Raw genomic sequence first — 15247 nt, forward strand, 5'->3', positions numbered from 1 at the left:
ATATTGATATTCAGTTACTCCATCCGTTTAATAAAACTTAATAAGACTATTTTTAATGGTATATGTTTTATTAATTTTCTTTTAGAGTTATTACTGCCTACCTCTTAAAGTGCGTGCCTTATCGATGTTCATACTGTAAATATAACTTTTTTGAAATAGTTTTACATTTTTTTATGCTAATTTGAAATTTCATTTGCCTCAAACAGATTTTGTCTATAAAACTTTGTCAAGTATTTAGTAACGTAATATTACATAACTAAAATGAACTAGGAATTTAATTAATTTTTTCTATATAAAGTCAGGCTTCGTTTTAGCAGAACCTTAGTATAAAATTAAATATTAATTTTCAAATCTATGTTTGCAACTTTGATCTTAAAATAAGTGACATTTTTTAGTTTATAAAAAATAGTTTTTTTCTTACAAAATAAAAGGCATACCTTATGTGTAGCTGTTCATTTGAATAGAACTTCTTGTAAAATATACAAAGTATATTTGAACACTTTTAAAATAAAAGATTAAAAATGAATTTACATGCTCTCTAGTCAACCTAATAAGAAAATGACAAAAAAAAGTTACTTGTCGTTTTTTTTGTAGACATTTTATTTATAAACATTTTATTTCTGTAAGTCTACATGAAAAACTTTAATTACAAAAAAAATTACAACTTGTTTAACTTACATAACATTTAGCACTTTAGAACAAAGGTTTCATATTTATTTGTGACTAAAATCATTATAAAAAGAAACATCTAATCTAAGCTAAAAGCGAGTTAGTAAAAGTTGAAATATAATGTCTTAAAAAAGGTCTTAATAAAAACCTAAGTTTCTAAAAATTTTTACATGAAAGTCAACCATAAGTAGCTTAAAAAAATAAGTAAGTAAAAAATACTACGCTTAAAACGAATTGATTTAAAATTCAGATGGAACTAAATAAGCTACACTTGAAACTATAGTGCAAACGAATATAACTTTATTTTGTTTTGTAATTTTATTGAAATACGCTAAAAATTGTGTAAACTACTACGTTAAGGATAATTTATATTTATTTATATTTAATAAATTTATATGTAACACTTTGGTAATTCTTAAAACTTAAAATCTGAACTAGTTGTAAATATAACTAGTTTTAAACCTAAATAAATGCATTTGAATTTTAATATACTTATTTTAGTTACATTTTCAGGAGTTTAAAAATATTAATACGACGTAATTTTAATATACTAATGACAAATAACACGCTTTATACTTGTCAAACTTACGTTAGTGCTTAATCCTATTTCACGTTGTATCCAAAACAATTTTTGTTGGTAAAAGAAAAACGCAATTTGGCAATTTTTGTTACATACGAGGTAGAACTTTGTATACTTGATTTATATTTAGTGTATTGCCGTTCAACTCGAGTTTTATTACTTAATTGGTAACTTATGTTAGTTGTGCCAGTGTTTACAACGTTTTTTTAAACGAATTTATTAAGAGAAAGTGTAGTATACTAGCTTTGTTTACAGTTATTGTAGTATGATAATATGAAAAAAGATACTAATTAAAAAAAGCATAAAAATTTAAACAAATAAGTTTCTTGTTTAGAACAAATTTTGTTTAAAAAATTAACTTTATTTGGAAATAAAATAAAGTTATGCTAATTTCTAAAGAAAAAACAAAAATTTAAATTCATTTATATAAGTTTTTAGTTTTTATTAAAAAAGATAAGACCTTGACCTTTTGATTTTATTAAAAATTTTAATAAAAAATACTTAAAATACTAGATATTAAAAAAAACTATGTTTAAAATAGTATGTTATGATAAAGTTTCTAAAACAGACAGCAATGAATGTTATTCATTATACACAAATTGCTTAGGAGAATTAAAATGTGTTATAATTGAAAACTTATGAAGAATCTTAAGTTTTAAATAAAATTATTAAAACTATTTCGTTATAAACTTGTTTTATAATTTAATGAACATTTTTTGTCTTGTTTTTTGGTTCTTTTGGTCAAACCTTTAAAACTAAACGTTGTAAATAAAAAAAAAAAACTAAAAAAGAGACCAAAAACTATAATTTATAAAAATAGAAATTAAGAATCAAAACTTAAAACTGCATACATATTACACAAAATATTTTTTTAAAAGTTTAAAAAACTAAACAAAAAGTTTAAATATGCAGTTTAAATATTAATAAAATAAGCATACAAACTTAATGTTTTTAAAAAAATTAAAATACTCGTTAAAAAAAAAGTTTTAAAGACTGTGTTGATTTTTAGTATACGTTTCAACTGTTTTAAGTTATATATCATCTTGGTTTTATCAAGTCATCGATAAAATGAAGAACAATAGTAGTAAACAACTGTAGAACGATAGTAGTAAAAAAAAATACACTTATTTTAACTTATTTTTATTAATTTAAAAGTTCAGATAAAACTTACATTTAGTTTTTTTTATGACGTGATTTTTGTTTTTTAATTAAAACTACGTTTTGTTATGAAAAAATTCATTGTTTTGTTAATGAAATTTTATTGAGTCAGCTGTTTTACTTAGAATTATTTAATACTATTCAGCTAATAATATTATTTATGTGGTATTAGTTTACTAAACAACTAGGTTATACGCTTTAGTTTAATTATTGTTTATATTTTATATATTTTCAAATTGTTTTAAACATTTGTTAGTGGTTTTGAGTTGTTTTTTACTTTACAAAACTGTGTATTTCTTTACAATTATTGACCAAAGTATTCACTAAACATTTTAAATTAACCCAAAATTTTAAACTTCAAAAGTAAAAGCTAATAATGTAGTAGAAACTAAAAAAGTGTGAAAAAAAAAACTCATAAGTTACACTAATAATTATATTTTTTATGAGGGCTTTAGGATTTTATTAAAAGTTATAGTCATTATACTTCCTGTGTAGACTTTTCTAAATTGTTTTAAGTCTTTAAGTTAAAAAAACGGAAGTAAAGTTTTCACACAAAAAATTGTTGAAGTATATTTGTGTAAAAACAAAATGATGATGTTAGACTTGTGTTAGTAAAATTAGTAAACAGACTAAATGTTCAAAACAAAAGTTTGTTTTTTAACTTTCTTTTGTGCTTAGTTAGATTCAAAATTCTTATTAAAAACTCTTCGTTTGCAAATCTTTAAACTTCGCATATATTTGTATTTTATTATTATTTAAAACTTAGTTTTACTTAATAAATTTTTTAAGCTACCTAGTTGGTAATAAATTATGTAAAATACTCTAGTGACTAAAGCAAAATTGTAATTTTTTTATCTATCATATGTTTTATTTTCACTTTTATATTATTTATAATTAAGTCTATTAGTAGACAGTTTAAAATTATGTATTAAATGAACCTGTCAAAATGCTTAAAATTAGAGCATTTGTAAAATGAAATTTGGTTGATAGAAAATAACAATACAATAAAAGTACTTTCAAACAAAAAAGCAATTATGGTTGTGGAATAAGCTTTACAATCTTTAACAATAGAATAGATATGAAAAATATAGTAAATTTTCAAGCTATTGCCAGGCAAAAAAAAGCTTATTTTGTTTAAAAGCTTGCAAATTAAGTTTAGATTGTAAACTGCTGTTAGATATTATAAATGCTAAAAGCCGTACATTTAAAAAATAAATCTTGTTGTGCACCTTTATTTTTACTAAACTAAGAAAAAGTATTATTTTAAGTTCAAAAATTATATGTAAAATAAGAAAAGTAAAAGTTTTTTCGAAGTAATAATTAATAAATAAGTAAAAAATAAAACTTTGAAACTACTAAAACCGAAGCTATAAAATTACGTACAAAACTGTGTTACGCAATGTGTTTAGTTTTGATTTTTTAAACGTAATAAATAAAAAATACTGAAAACCAAAAAAAAATCTGTTTAACAGTAAGAATTTTTATTCTTTAGGCATTTAAAACTTAAGGCTTTATACTTTTATTGTAAAAAGCATTTATAATGTTTTTATTGGACTTAATTTTTTTCGTACATCTTAAACTTCCAACTTTCTACACATTTTTTATTTCTTATTTATATAATAACTAAAAACAGCTAACAATAAAAAAAAATTATATACTGAAGTATGTTTTACTTTAGAAATGAATTGCTTTACATATTATAGGTAAGTTATTTCAGTTAGAACTCATTAATTTTGTACAACAACTCACTTTGAAAAAAATAACAATTTTTATTTTTCGAACGTTTTATTACTTCAAACAATAAAAAGCTTAAACTAAACAAAAGTTTGTCAAATAGGCGATAAATAAACAAAGATGTCAAGTTGTGAAAAATCGAATGATGCATCGAACAGCAATTCGATGCACGGTGTACGAGGTTTGCCGGCACACGACATTGATGGCTTGTGCGGCATTCAGCTAGGAATTTATGCGAAATCAAAAAGGTATGCGTCTGCAGTTTTATTACCCAGAAGTTCCATTCGAATATCTTTGCTGGCTGTTTTAAAGCTTCAATTTTCTAATGTTTCAAAAAATCTTAAATTTATTAAATAAAAAAGCAAATGTTCATTTTGAAGTAGTTTTTTTGTTTTACCTTTGTCTATAACATACAACATAAGAAAAATTAGTTGTAAAAGTGTAACTGAATTTATGATCATTACAAGGGCTATCGATAAAAACTTATAGTACAAATTAAAGATAAACTTTAACTATATTTCGTTTACGACAAAAAAAAAGTTTAAAACACTAAACTGAAGTAAAATTTAAAAAAGCTTTTATTGTTAAATAAACTATTAAACTTATTGTAGATTTTATGAACTATATCAAACAATTTGTATATAAACGAAAATTCATTTCACAGAATCAGTTGTTTGGCATTGCAAAAATTTTCCACACCAAAATGGTCAGTGGTTTGTATGGGACTTCTTGCTTTAATTCAAAGCTTCGTTGTCAACGGTTATCTTTCCAGTGTTATATCAACGCTTGAAAAAAGGTTTATTTAAAGTATTTTATAAATAAAACAGAAAATTATAAAAAACTTCATTTTTTTTTATTTTTAAGCTAGTCAAAAAAATGTATTTGATCATAAAATACTTTATTAAGTTTTTATGTATTAGTTATTTCGGCTATATCAATCATAGGTGAAGTGTTATTTTTGCGATCGTTCAATAAGCACTAGACCGCATGTTTGATGTCGATGGTCGTGCGGTGCCGCAGAGGTTTTTATGCTAGAGCATTTTGTATGCTAGGTTATAAATACCAAGTCTGACTAAAACCGTAACTTCAATTAGTTTTTAGATAAAACGATTAAAATCACACAAACTTCAAACACCAGGTTCGACCTATCAAGCAGCGAGTCCGCCCTGATAGCCTCGTGTTACGACATTTCCTCCTGCCTTTTGATCCTGCCCGTCACCTACTTCGGTGCACGCGCAAACAAGCCGCAGGTGATTGGAATCGGCGGGTTCCTGCTGAGCTTCGGGGCGCTCGTGTTTTCCGTGCCCAGCTTCTCACCCGACAGATCATCAGAAGGAGACGATTCTTCGGTGGAAACTGACGTTTGCACGCACTTGAACGCTACCAGCAGCTGCGGGAAATTTGAGAGCCAAAAGTATTTCAAGCAAGTTTGAATTTATCTTTGTTTGTCAAAAAGTTTTAAATATTTAAAACACGAAAATTGGTAGTCAATACGTTGCCCTTTGAGTTTTTTTAACCATAAATTCTATATTTTTGTTAAATATCAAAAATTATGTTTAGTTTCAAGAATTTTAAAGTACCCTGGGTTACGCCGCAAAAGTAAACCGGAGCATTTGTGTTCTGTTATGCCCGATATTTTGATTTGAGTTTAGTCTATTTAGTCATAATTTTACTTTACATATTTAGTCGTTTTGATATTGCTTAAAGTTTAAATAGTAAAATTAAATAGTAAATGTGGTCATACTTTTACTCAATCATGTGGTATGTAATATATTCAAAGAAAATTTATATGTGTTAATATTTTGTCTATTTTAGTTTAGTAAAAATTGTATCTTTTATCAAGAAATTTTATTAAAGGTTTTATTTCATTTGTCTTAAGTTAATAAAAATTTCAAACATAAAATGTTTTCACATAAAAAATTTAAACTCAGAGTCTAGTTTATTCACTAAACAGAACTCAACTAGCAGGTTACTGTAGTTTTTGTTTAAATAAATAATTAAATTATAACACTTTATTTAGGATGTTAATGTTTTTTACTTTTGTAGAAAATAGATTAGATTTATCGAGTTTTAACTGAGATTCATAAGAAAAAAGAATCATCATAAAAGTATTTAAAGTCTGACTTTATATTATACTAGCATACGAAAAACAATATAAATTCATTCTATTTAATTTTGTTAACTTGTGAGTTTTAAACTTAAACAGTAAATTATAACAATTTTTTTGTTAAAAAAGATAATTTTAAAAAAGAACTAATTCAAGTTTAAAGCATCACTAGAATAGAATCCATAATAAACGCATTAAGTGAAGCTTCATGGACAAGTTTAAAAACTTGGAAAACTTTAGCACTGACCATAATGACATTTCTTACTTTTTTTTTCACCACAGGTACTACTTCTACGCGTCATTTCTACTCATGGGCGCGGGAGCAACTCCTCTGTACACTCTAACATTTACATACTTCGATGAAAACGTCAAGCAGCGCTTCTCCGCAATGTTTCACGGTCAGAACTTGTGTTTGCTGCTGTTAACAGTTTGAAACTTAAAACGATGAGTGATTTGTACAGCTTAAACAAAATTTATGCTTTTGTAAATTTTATCGCATGTTATCTAGCAGTACTTTGTTAAGTTTTTCTTTAAAATTTATGAAGGGAAAAGTGCGAAAAGTAAAAATTGTCGAACGAAATTTACACGCTCAAAAAGTTATAAGCTGTCTAATTTATCTTAAACTGGCTTCTGTTAAACTAGAAGTTTTGAATATTAGTGTCTTACAGGTAAATAACACTAATAAATATAAAAACATAACACCTTTTTTATACTTTTGTTTTGGATACTTTAGTTTTTATAGAACTTTAATTGGTTTTAACATTGTGAATTACTTTTGTAGTGATGATTAATAAGAGTTACGTTAAAAATCGAGATAAATAATTTTTTTTCTACTATTTAAGTTACTTTACAAGTTTGCTGAATCTTATCATAACAACGATAGAAATATAAATAAACTTTTATTTTAGTATAAATAAGTAAATAACTAAAAAAAGTGCCACTTTAACAATTATTAGTAGCGTTTTAATGATTTTAAGCTAAAACCATGCGTCAAACTGTATTAAGTTTTAAAAAATTTGTATTTTTTGCAGATAAGAATCAAAATTTCAGATTCTTCAAATTAATTTAAAATTTTGCATTTTATTAAACCGCACGACTAGTTTTAGTTTCGTCTTATAACAGCTTAACGTCACAATTATAAGATTTTTAATACGATGAATAAGTTGTATTGTACAAGTTTTGTTTTGTTGAAAATTTAAATTTACTTTTGAGGCATTTAACAAATTTCGTATAATAAATGGATAAACTTCAATTAAGTTCATATAAGAGTAAATTAAAGTTTAATCTTATTTTTATCTTTATAAAACCTTAATTTACATGTCAAAACTTGCTTTATTAAATTTTGCACAGCTTTACTTATATGAAGTTGTAACATAATGCTGTATTAGAATATTGTTTTACAAAAAAATTTCGAATAAACGTAAATTACGAAATAACACGACATATTTATTTAAAAAGTCTATTGAAAACACATTTTTATTACAAATACAGCAAGCATTTTATTTTTGCATTAGAGTTTATCTTCATTTTGCTAATTTTAAAGTGTCAGCTTTTTTAAAACATATATTTGGATAAAAAATTTAAACAAATTTGAAGTAAAAGTATTTACTAGACACCTGAAACTGATAGCTGCGCATTCATTTAATATTAAAAATATAAATATAGTATCATTTGATACTTAAAACCTTTGAATGTTTAGAAGCAGTTACATTTTATGGCTTCAGAAAATTGCTTAGAAAGTGTCAATTATGTGATATAAGTTAAAATATGATAATTAACTTTAGAATTCTTAAACTTATATTACCTTCAGCACTTTAAAGTATTTTGTTTAAAGTGTTTTCTATTTAACCAGTTGGAACTAATAATGCAGGTATTTTCATGTTTTTTTCTATACTCGGTCCAGCGATCGGTTTTCTAGCTGGAGGACAAGTTTTAAAGCTACCGTCTAATATCAACAAATGGTGAGAAAATTAAAACTTTTAATTGCTACTCAATCAATGTATACGCTATTTGATTATAAACTTTCGTTATACTGTTTTTTTTTAAGTTAAGTTGTTTGTAAAAATAATCATAAATATTCAAGTTTGAATTTTTTTTAAACGAAAATCAGGCCTGACTTTCAAAGTTCAGATGTTGAGTTCGGGGCGTGGTGGCTAGGATTTTTGGTCGCTGCGACCCTCGGAATGTTGGTTTCCATGCCAACGTGCATGTTTCCGCGCGACACCGAAGCCGGGAAAGTGAATCGGCTGAACAGGTCGAAAGAGATGCATTCCAACGATTTGGCTTTGAAGTTGGAAAATATGAATGAAGATGAAAAATCGTTTGTTTGTTTCTTAAAAATATGATTTGTTATACAGTTTATGAAAACAGCACCACATAAGTTACAGTAACAAATTTGTGCTTGCAGCTTGTTGTTTTCAACGAGTAGCTGCTACTACTATAATTAGTCTCTGATTATCTATTTACTTTTATAATTTAATTTTTTAGATTGTAAAAGTTTAAAAATTTTACAAAAATTAAAGTTTTATAGTTTTTTCAAAAATTGCACACTAGCTTTTAATAAAACCGACATAAAAGTACTTAAACGTTACACAAGTTACCAATTAACAATTCTAAACATTTGCTAACAACACTTTGGTTATTTTGGTAAATAACTTTCTAAGTATTGCCTTTAACACATAAATTGTAAATTATGCGATAAATTAAAGTATCAATAATTAAATGAAACTTTTACTAAAAACTGGACTATTTTCAGAGTGAGAAACTTCATCATATCCGTGCTCGTGTTGCTTAGAAACCCAGTGTTCATTTGCATTTCTCTGGGGGCCGGGGCTGACACCTTGGTCGTAAACGCGTTTTCAACATTCGGTTCCAAATACCTGCAAGCCATATTCGGGTTTTCCCCATCGGCAGCTTCTCTTTACTGGGGTAAGTTCGGATTAGTGTGAAATATTTACAACATGAGTTGTTTATACAATGTTTTAAAATGATAAAATATCATAGTTTAATTTAGTTTTTTTTTATATGGATGTAAGATTATTTTAATCCATAAATTCGTTGTGATTTAACCTGCATAAACAGTTATTTATGTATTTAAACAGATAAAACAGTTCAAAATAATTAAAAGTTTTATATTTAAGATTATACATAAATGATTTTCATATAAGTGATATTTGTCATTAGAAATCAGTTTGCAAACAAATGTTTGTACAAGAATAAGATTTAAAAACTTACAAATTTCTTAGTTTTTAAGGATTGAAGTTTTGCAGTACATGACTTTTGATTATAAAAAACTTGATTTTAGTATTTTTACTTCAATTTAAGAAAACAGAAAGTAATAAATTAAAACTGTATGATTTTCGCCTAAACAAAAAAATTTAGAACACTTTATGAAAATTACCTATAAAACTTTAAACTGTTATTCAACATGTATGCTAAAAACAGTTTTAAATCTATAAGTATAACTAATTTCTCAATTATTATAACAAAATTGAAACAGTCTAGCTTCTAGCTATTTCCATAACTATATTAAATCATTGATAAGATTATCGATTGTTTATTTAAGATGACAAAAACTATAATTCAGAGTTGAAAGTAAAGAACAAATGATTTTTAGTTAGTCTAATGATGATTAGCCGTTAAAAAGTTTTATTTTAGTTTAAATTAATAGTTATAGTTTAATTACAGTATTTTTCTTCACTTATTTACGATCAAAAACTTGACTTTTTTAACAAACTTCTATCGTAAAAACATAAATTTTGAATTTTAAAGCTGCAAAGCTAATTTTACAATCAAAGTCAACTAGCAAACCATCATACCTAAGAGTTTTAACTTTTTTAATAGTGCAAATAACGTAACTATTTCTGTATGTACTTTAAAATGGTTTAGCTCATACCCACACATTATCACGCTTAACTGAAAACAAAGAATGTTTTTAGGTAGCCTTTTTAATCCCCGTTTCAAAAATTTTAAACGCCTCCGTTTTGCAAAACTATAGTTTTCTATATATTTGGTTAAAGTGGGGTAGGGTAAAAGGCAAAGTGTATCATCAAACAGTTTTGTATGAATTTAATGTACATACTTATGTTTTCAAAATTTAAAAATCTAGATCCTTTATTCTAATTAACTTTACGCGAACAGTTAGCAAATAGTAATGATTAAAAAAAATTGATACATCAAAATAGGCTAAACAGGTAATCTAATTTTTGTGTAATAAATTTACTTATCTAAAATTAGGGTAAACATTTATACTGTGTTTAATAGATCTTAAGATTATATGTATTCTAGCTAAGCCATCTTGAATTTAAAAAGAATAAAAATTTCATTAAAAAATTCATAAAAAGCAATTTTTATAATAAAGTGATTTTATTAGCATAAGCTAACATGTCAGAAACACGTTTTACTTGTTTAAGGATATTTGCAAAAACGGTATACTTAAAATTTAAAGCTGTGCACAGATAAAGAAATGTTAAGTCTAAAAATTTTTCTTATATATTCATTAACTTTTCCTAACAGGTGCACTTGTTATATCTGCTGCAATATTGGGCCAGGTGACTTCGGCCTTTTTGATTTCCAAACTGAATTTAAACAGCAGACAGATGATGCACATGTGCTGGATTGCACCGTTGGTTTGCGTCGGTTTCACTTACTGCCTCAAAATAACCTGCAGTTCAAATGGTTAATTAACTTACTGTAAAAAGATGTTGCTTGTTTTCTGTGTAAAATGGCAGTGATAAACTGTCTTATTTTGTAATTTAATTATTTACAGCTATATATATATATATTATATGAACTAAAATTTATTTGTTGTATGTTTTAAGAAAAATCACAGCAACAGTTTATTATTTTTAAATTAGCACCACAAGATTACTTTCATTGTTGGTTTATGTTATTGACAAAACGACTTTTTCTAATGAAAAAATTGCTAAAATTTAAATAAATTTGTCATATATAAAAAGCTTTATAATGAAACATAACTGTCTTTGCTTCATTTCTAAGCTTCTAATTTTATACTTTTAGCCAAAACAAGTAAAATATATACTTCTTTTTCAATATTTTAGTGTTAAACAAAATTGACATAAACAATAAGTTTTACACCAGTTAGTAACTTACTTACTGAGTTATACATATGCTTAAAAAAACAAATAGTTAAAAAAAGCTTACTATTTGAATATTATTTGAATGTTAAACAATTTTTTTTTTACAAATAAGTTTTATCAATCACTTAACGAAATTCGAACTTGTTGTTAGCATGCTCATTTTAAGTAAACAACTGTATACAGTCATAACACTATTCTAAAACTTATTAGTAAAAAAAAGTGTTATTCTCTCTTCGAATTTTAGAAATTGTTGGAATCGCAGAAGGGCAACAATTCAATTTATCATTTGCTTGCAACACTGGGTGTCGCTGTCATGACAACAAGTACGATCCGGTTTGTTTGGACGGAAGGACTTACTTTTCTGCCTGCCATGCGGGATGCACGGTTAAGTTGAAGGCAAGTGAGTTTACAAAACTTGTTTTGTTATAAACTTTAAAATTATAGTTCATCGATTAAAAGCGTAATTAAGTTATTAAGCGTAAATAAATTTGTTTTTATCAAGATTTATCTAAATGAGTGATTGTTAAAAGTTAAGTAAACAAAAGTTATAAATTAAAAAAAAAAATATGTACTAAAAAGAAGATTAGAATTTTATAGAAAAAGCTAACTTCAAACCTCAAACTGAGCTGATTTATTAATGAAAAACAAAAATCAAATAAAACATTTAAAATAAGCTTCAGCAATTATATCAGTTGCTTTATTTTTCAGTTTATACATAAGTTTTCACAAGGTTAAAGGGTAATCAAATAATAATCTTATTGAGGATTTTTAGAACAAAGCAATATTTTTGATAGATTTCTGTCATTTTCAAACAATTTAACACAGGAAAATGAATACACCAGCTGTCAATGCTCAGACGAATCGCTTTTCGCCACGAGGGGCGCATGCGAGCACTGCTCCCCTTACAAATTTCCCACCTTCTGCGTGCTCCTCTTCTTCTACATCTTCACCACCTTCTTCAACGTCAGCCCCGGAGCACAAGTGTCGACGATGCGCGGCGTCGGCTTCAAACAGCGAAGTTTCGCCACCGGAGTTCAAGTTTGTGTTTGTTTTATAACAGGGTTCCCCCCCCAAAGTGGACAGTAACTAGTAAGGAGGTGAAAAGGTAAATGAGTGATAAAAAGCAGAGAAGTTATCTTGGAAGGCGGTCGTTTTTTTTAGTTTTCTACCAAATGGGCTATTTCAAAAAAGAGTTTAAGAAACCTTGGTTCACAACAATAAACAGTAACTAGTAAAGTAAGACTGATAGAAAAAGTTTAGCTCTAAATTTTTCATCTTTACAGTGGCTTGTGATACGATTGGTCGGTTCAATTCCGGGCCCCCTTGTTTTCGGTAAAATATTTGACGAGTCTTGCATCCACCAAGCGGACGATTGCGGCGAAAAAGGAGCATGTCTCATCAACGACGCCAAAGTTCTTTCCAAATACGCTTTTATATTTGGATGCACTGCAAAGGTATTGAAGGAAAGAAATTTTTGCACGCTTGATTAAAAATTAGCTATTAATTTTTGCAAAATAGTTTTATACAATAAGTAACCGTAATTTAATACTGGTTAAGATGTGCTTGCTATAACATCATTTTTTTTTTAAACATTAGAGAAAACTTTAATTTTTATTTAAGTTTATCTATTATAGTGAAAGATCACAAAGCTAAGAGTAAAGTGTAGTAGTCTACTTCAGTGGAATAATTAAAAAGTAAAAAAAGAGAGTATATCATTCCTTTTTATTGTAACAAAATCAACTCTTTAAAATAACACTGTTTACGGTCTAAGTAGTATTTTTGCACAAAACTACATGACAGCTCAATCAATGTAGAAAATTTTTAAATCTTAAAAATCGCTATAAACATTCAGGTAACGTCATTTGTTTTTAACTTGCTCGCTATGTTCTTGTACAAACCGGAGAACGAACAGAACTGCAACAAAACAAATGTGGCAATTTTAGAGGAGTCAACTAATTCAGAAGAAGACGTTAAAAATTTATCATCTTTCGCATGCAAAACATCAAAAGACACAAATGAAGGAAAAATAAACGAAAGCTATTTGGAAAGTCCAAAAAGCTTTTCATCATTTTAAGTTTGTAGTACAAATTTTTCTTTAGATTTTCACTTTTTATCTGCGTAATAATATTAAAGAATGCAAGAGAAACATAATGTTATCTTTAAACTTTTTAAGCAAAGCATTTAAATTAATTAATTGAGTATTGGTCATAAACTACTAAGAAGCATTTTGAAATAATTTAAAGTGTATGATTGTATCTAGAATAAAAAGTGCCATTGTTAAAGAAAAATAAGCCGTACATAAATGGTGTAAAACAAAAAACACATATTGGCCTTTAAATTTTTTTAACATTTTGTTTATAGAGTATATTGTTGTACTACTTCTTTTCAAAACTTAAAAAGTATTAAAAGGTGTTTCAAATTGTTCACACTTGAAGTTTTTTGTGTATTTTAGCTGGATATTTTACGGCCGTTTACTTGTATTATATATTTGATAAAATTTGACCAACTAGAGTTTAAAAAAAATATACTAAATAAAAAAGTTTATAGACTGTTTGCTTTAAAATTGAAATGCTTAAAATTCATTGGCTTAAGTTTTAAACTTATACTTAAATTTTAGAAGTTTTGTAGTTTTGGATAGATACTTTTTTATTCTGATGCTTATGAATCAGCACTAGTATTTTTAATTTTACTAAATAACAAAGTTCTATTTTTTTTCAAATTCAAAGATTTTTATAGTATTTTACTGTATTTTTTCAAATTATACCTTTTCAGTTTTCAGCTTCTGAAAATAGTTTGAAATGGTTGATCTAGTTAAATTAGTACGTTTTTATTTTTAAAAAAATGTTGGTTTGGTATACAAAATCTTGTTTGGCAATTAACCTCTTGACCTCAACTTAAGCATACTTCAATTGTTTTATAATTGTGTTTGAACTTTATCACTGTAGTTAATTTTACTGTTTTCAAAACAGAATATTTCTTACTTATGTGAATTAGTATGTAGGTTGATAATATTTTTTTCAATTGATTTTAGCCCAGTTTAAAGCAATTAATCAAATTTTCAGTTCTACAAATAAAAAAAGCTCTGTTTTTTATATATAAACACAGTGGAACTTGTTTACTAAAAGTATAAAAAGTTAAATTGTCGTTTCAACATTTTAACAACATCATCTTATTAAACTAAATTTCTAATACTTGTCTTTTTGTAATTATTTCGTATAAAAAGCCTTAAATGAAAAAAAAAAATATTTAATACTATGTTTTGAAATTACTTACCATAGTTTAGAACCAAAATCAACTAACTTAAAAATAACAGTTACTCACTAACTACTTACTCACTCTTATGATATAGTAAAACAGCTAAAAAGTAACTTTACATTTAAAAAGTAAGAAATATCTTAAAATAAAATAAATTTATTATTTTTAATCCAGCTCTTAGTTATTTTTATTTTGCAATTTATATTATTTTTTATAGAAAGGTTAATGATTAATGTACAATATAACAACTGACCATCGTAGTTTAGAAAAAAAAACTTTGTAGTAAAATGTAAAACATAGAACTTAGTTAAATTCTTTTTTGTAACGATTATAGCTAAATATATTAAGCAAAAATATCAAACTTCAAGTTTTATCACCGTTTAAGAAAAACAAAAGAAAGTGATACAGTTAGAATTTTTTTTTTCTAAAAGTTTAGCTTGTAAACTTTAGTTAAAAAAAATAAATTGTAGTTCAAGTTTGTTGTTTGTTCATAAGCTCCCATCTTACTTTTAAGTTTCAATTTCATAATGTAAATTTTGTAAACGTATTAAATATTCTGCAAGTATAGTTAATAAAAAATATTTTATTAAAAATTTAAAATAAATCGGTAAGTTTAAGTTCTATTTATGATTTATCACTTGTTTT

At 25.9% G+C, this 15247-nt stretch overlaps 1 protein-coding gene across 1 annotated transcript; it reads left to right on the top strand.

Annotated features, from left to right (window-relative positions):
- The first annotated feature begins 4261 nt into the window (after positions 1–4261).
- On the top strand, positions 4262–13421 carry LOC145841315 (solute carrier organic anion transporter family member 4A1-like). Its single transcript, XM_082948676.1, has 12 exons — positions 4262–4389; positions 4806–4937; positions 5280–5555; positions 6531–6646; positions 8119–8209; positions 8359–8568; positions 9004–9176; positions 10764–10925; positions 11592–11743; positions 12173–12385; positions 12631–12801; positions 13200–13421. Exons 1-12 carry the CDS (start codon positions 4262–4264, stop codon positions 13419–13421), a joined length of 2046 nt encoding a protein of 681 aa, XP_082804802.1.
- Positions 13422–15247: the final 1826 nt, after the last annotated feature.

Source organism: Thalia democratica, chromosome 7 (assembly GCF_965202585.1).
Source record: "Thalia democratica chromosome 7, ktThaDemo2.hap1.1, whole genome shotgun sequence".
NCBI classification, from domain to species: Eukaryota; Metazoa; Chordata; class Thaliacea; order Salpida; family Salpidae; genus Thalia; species Thalia democratica.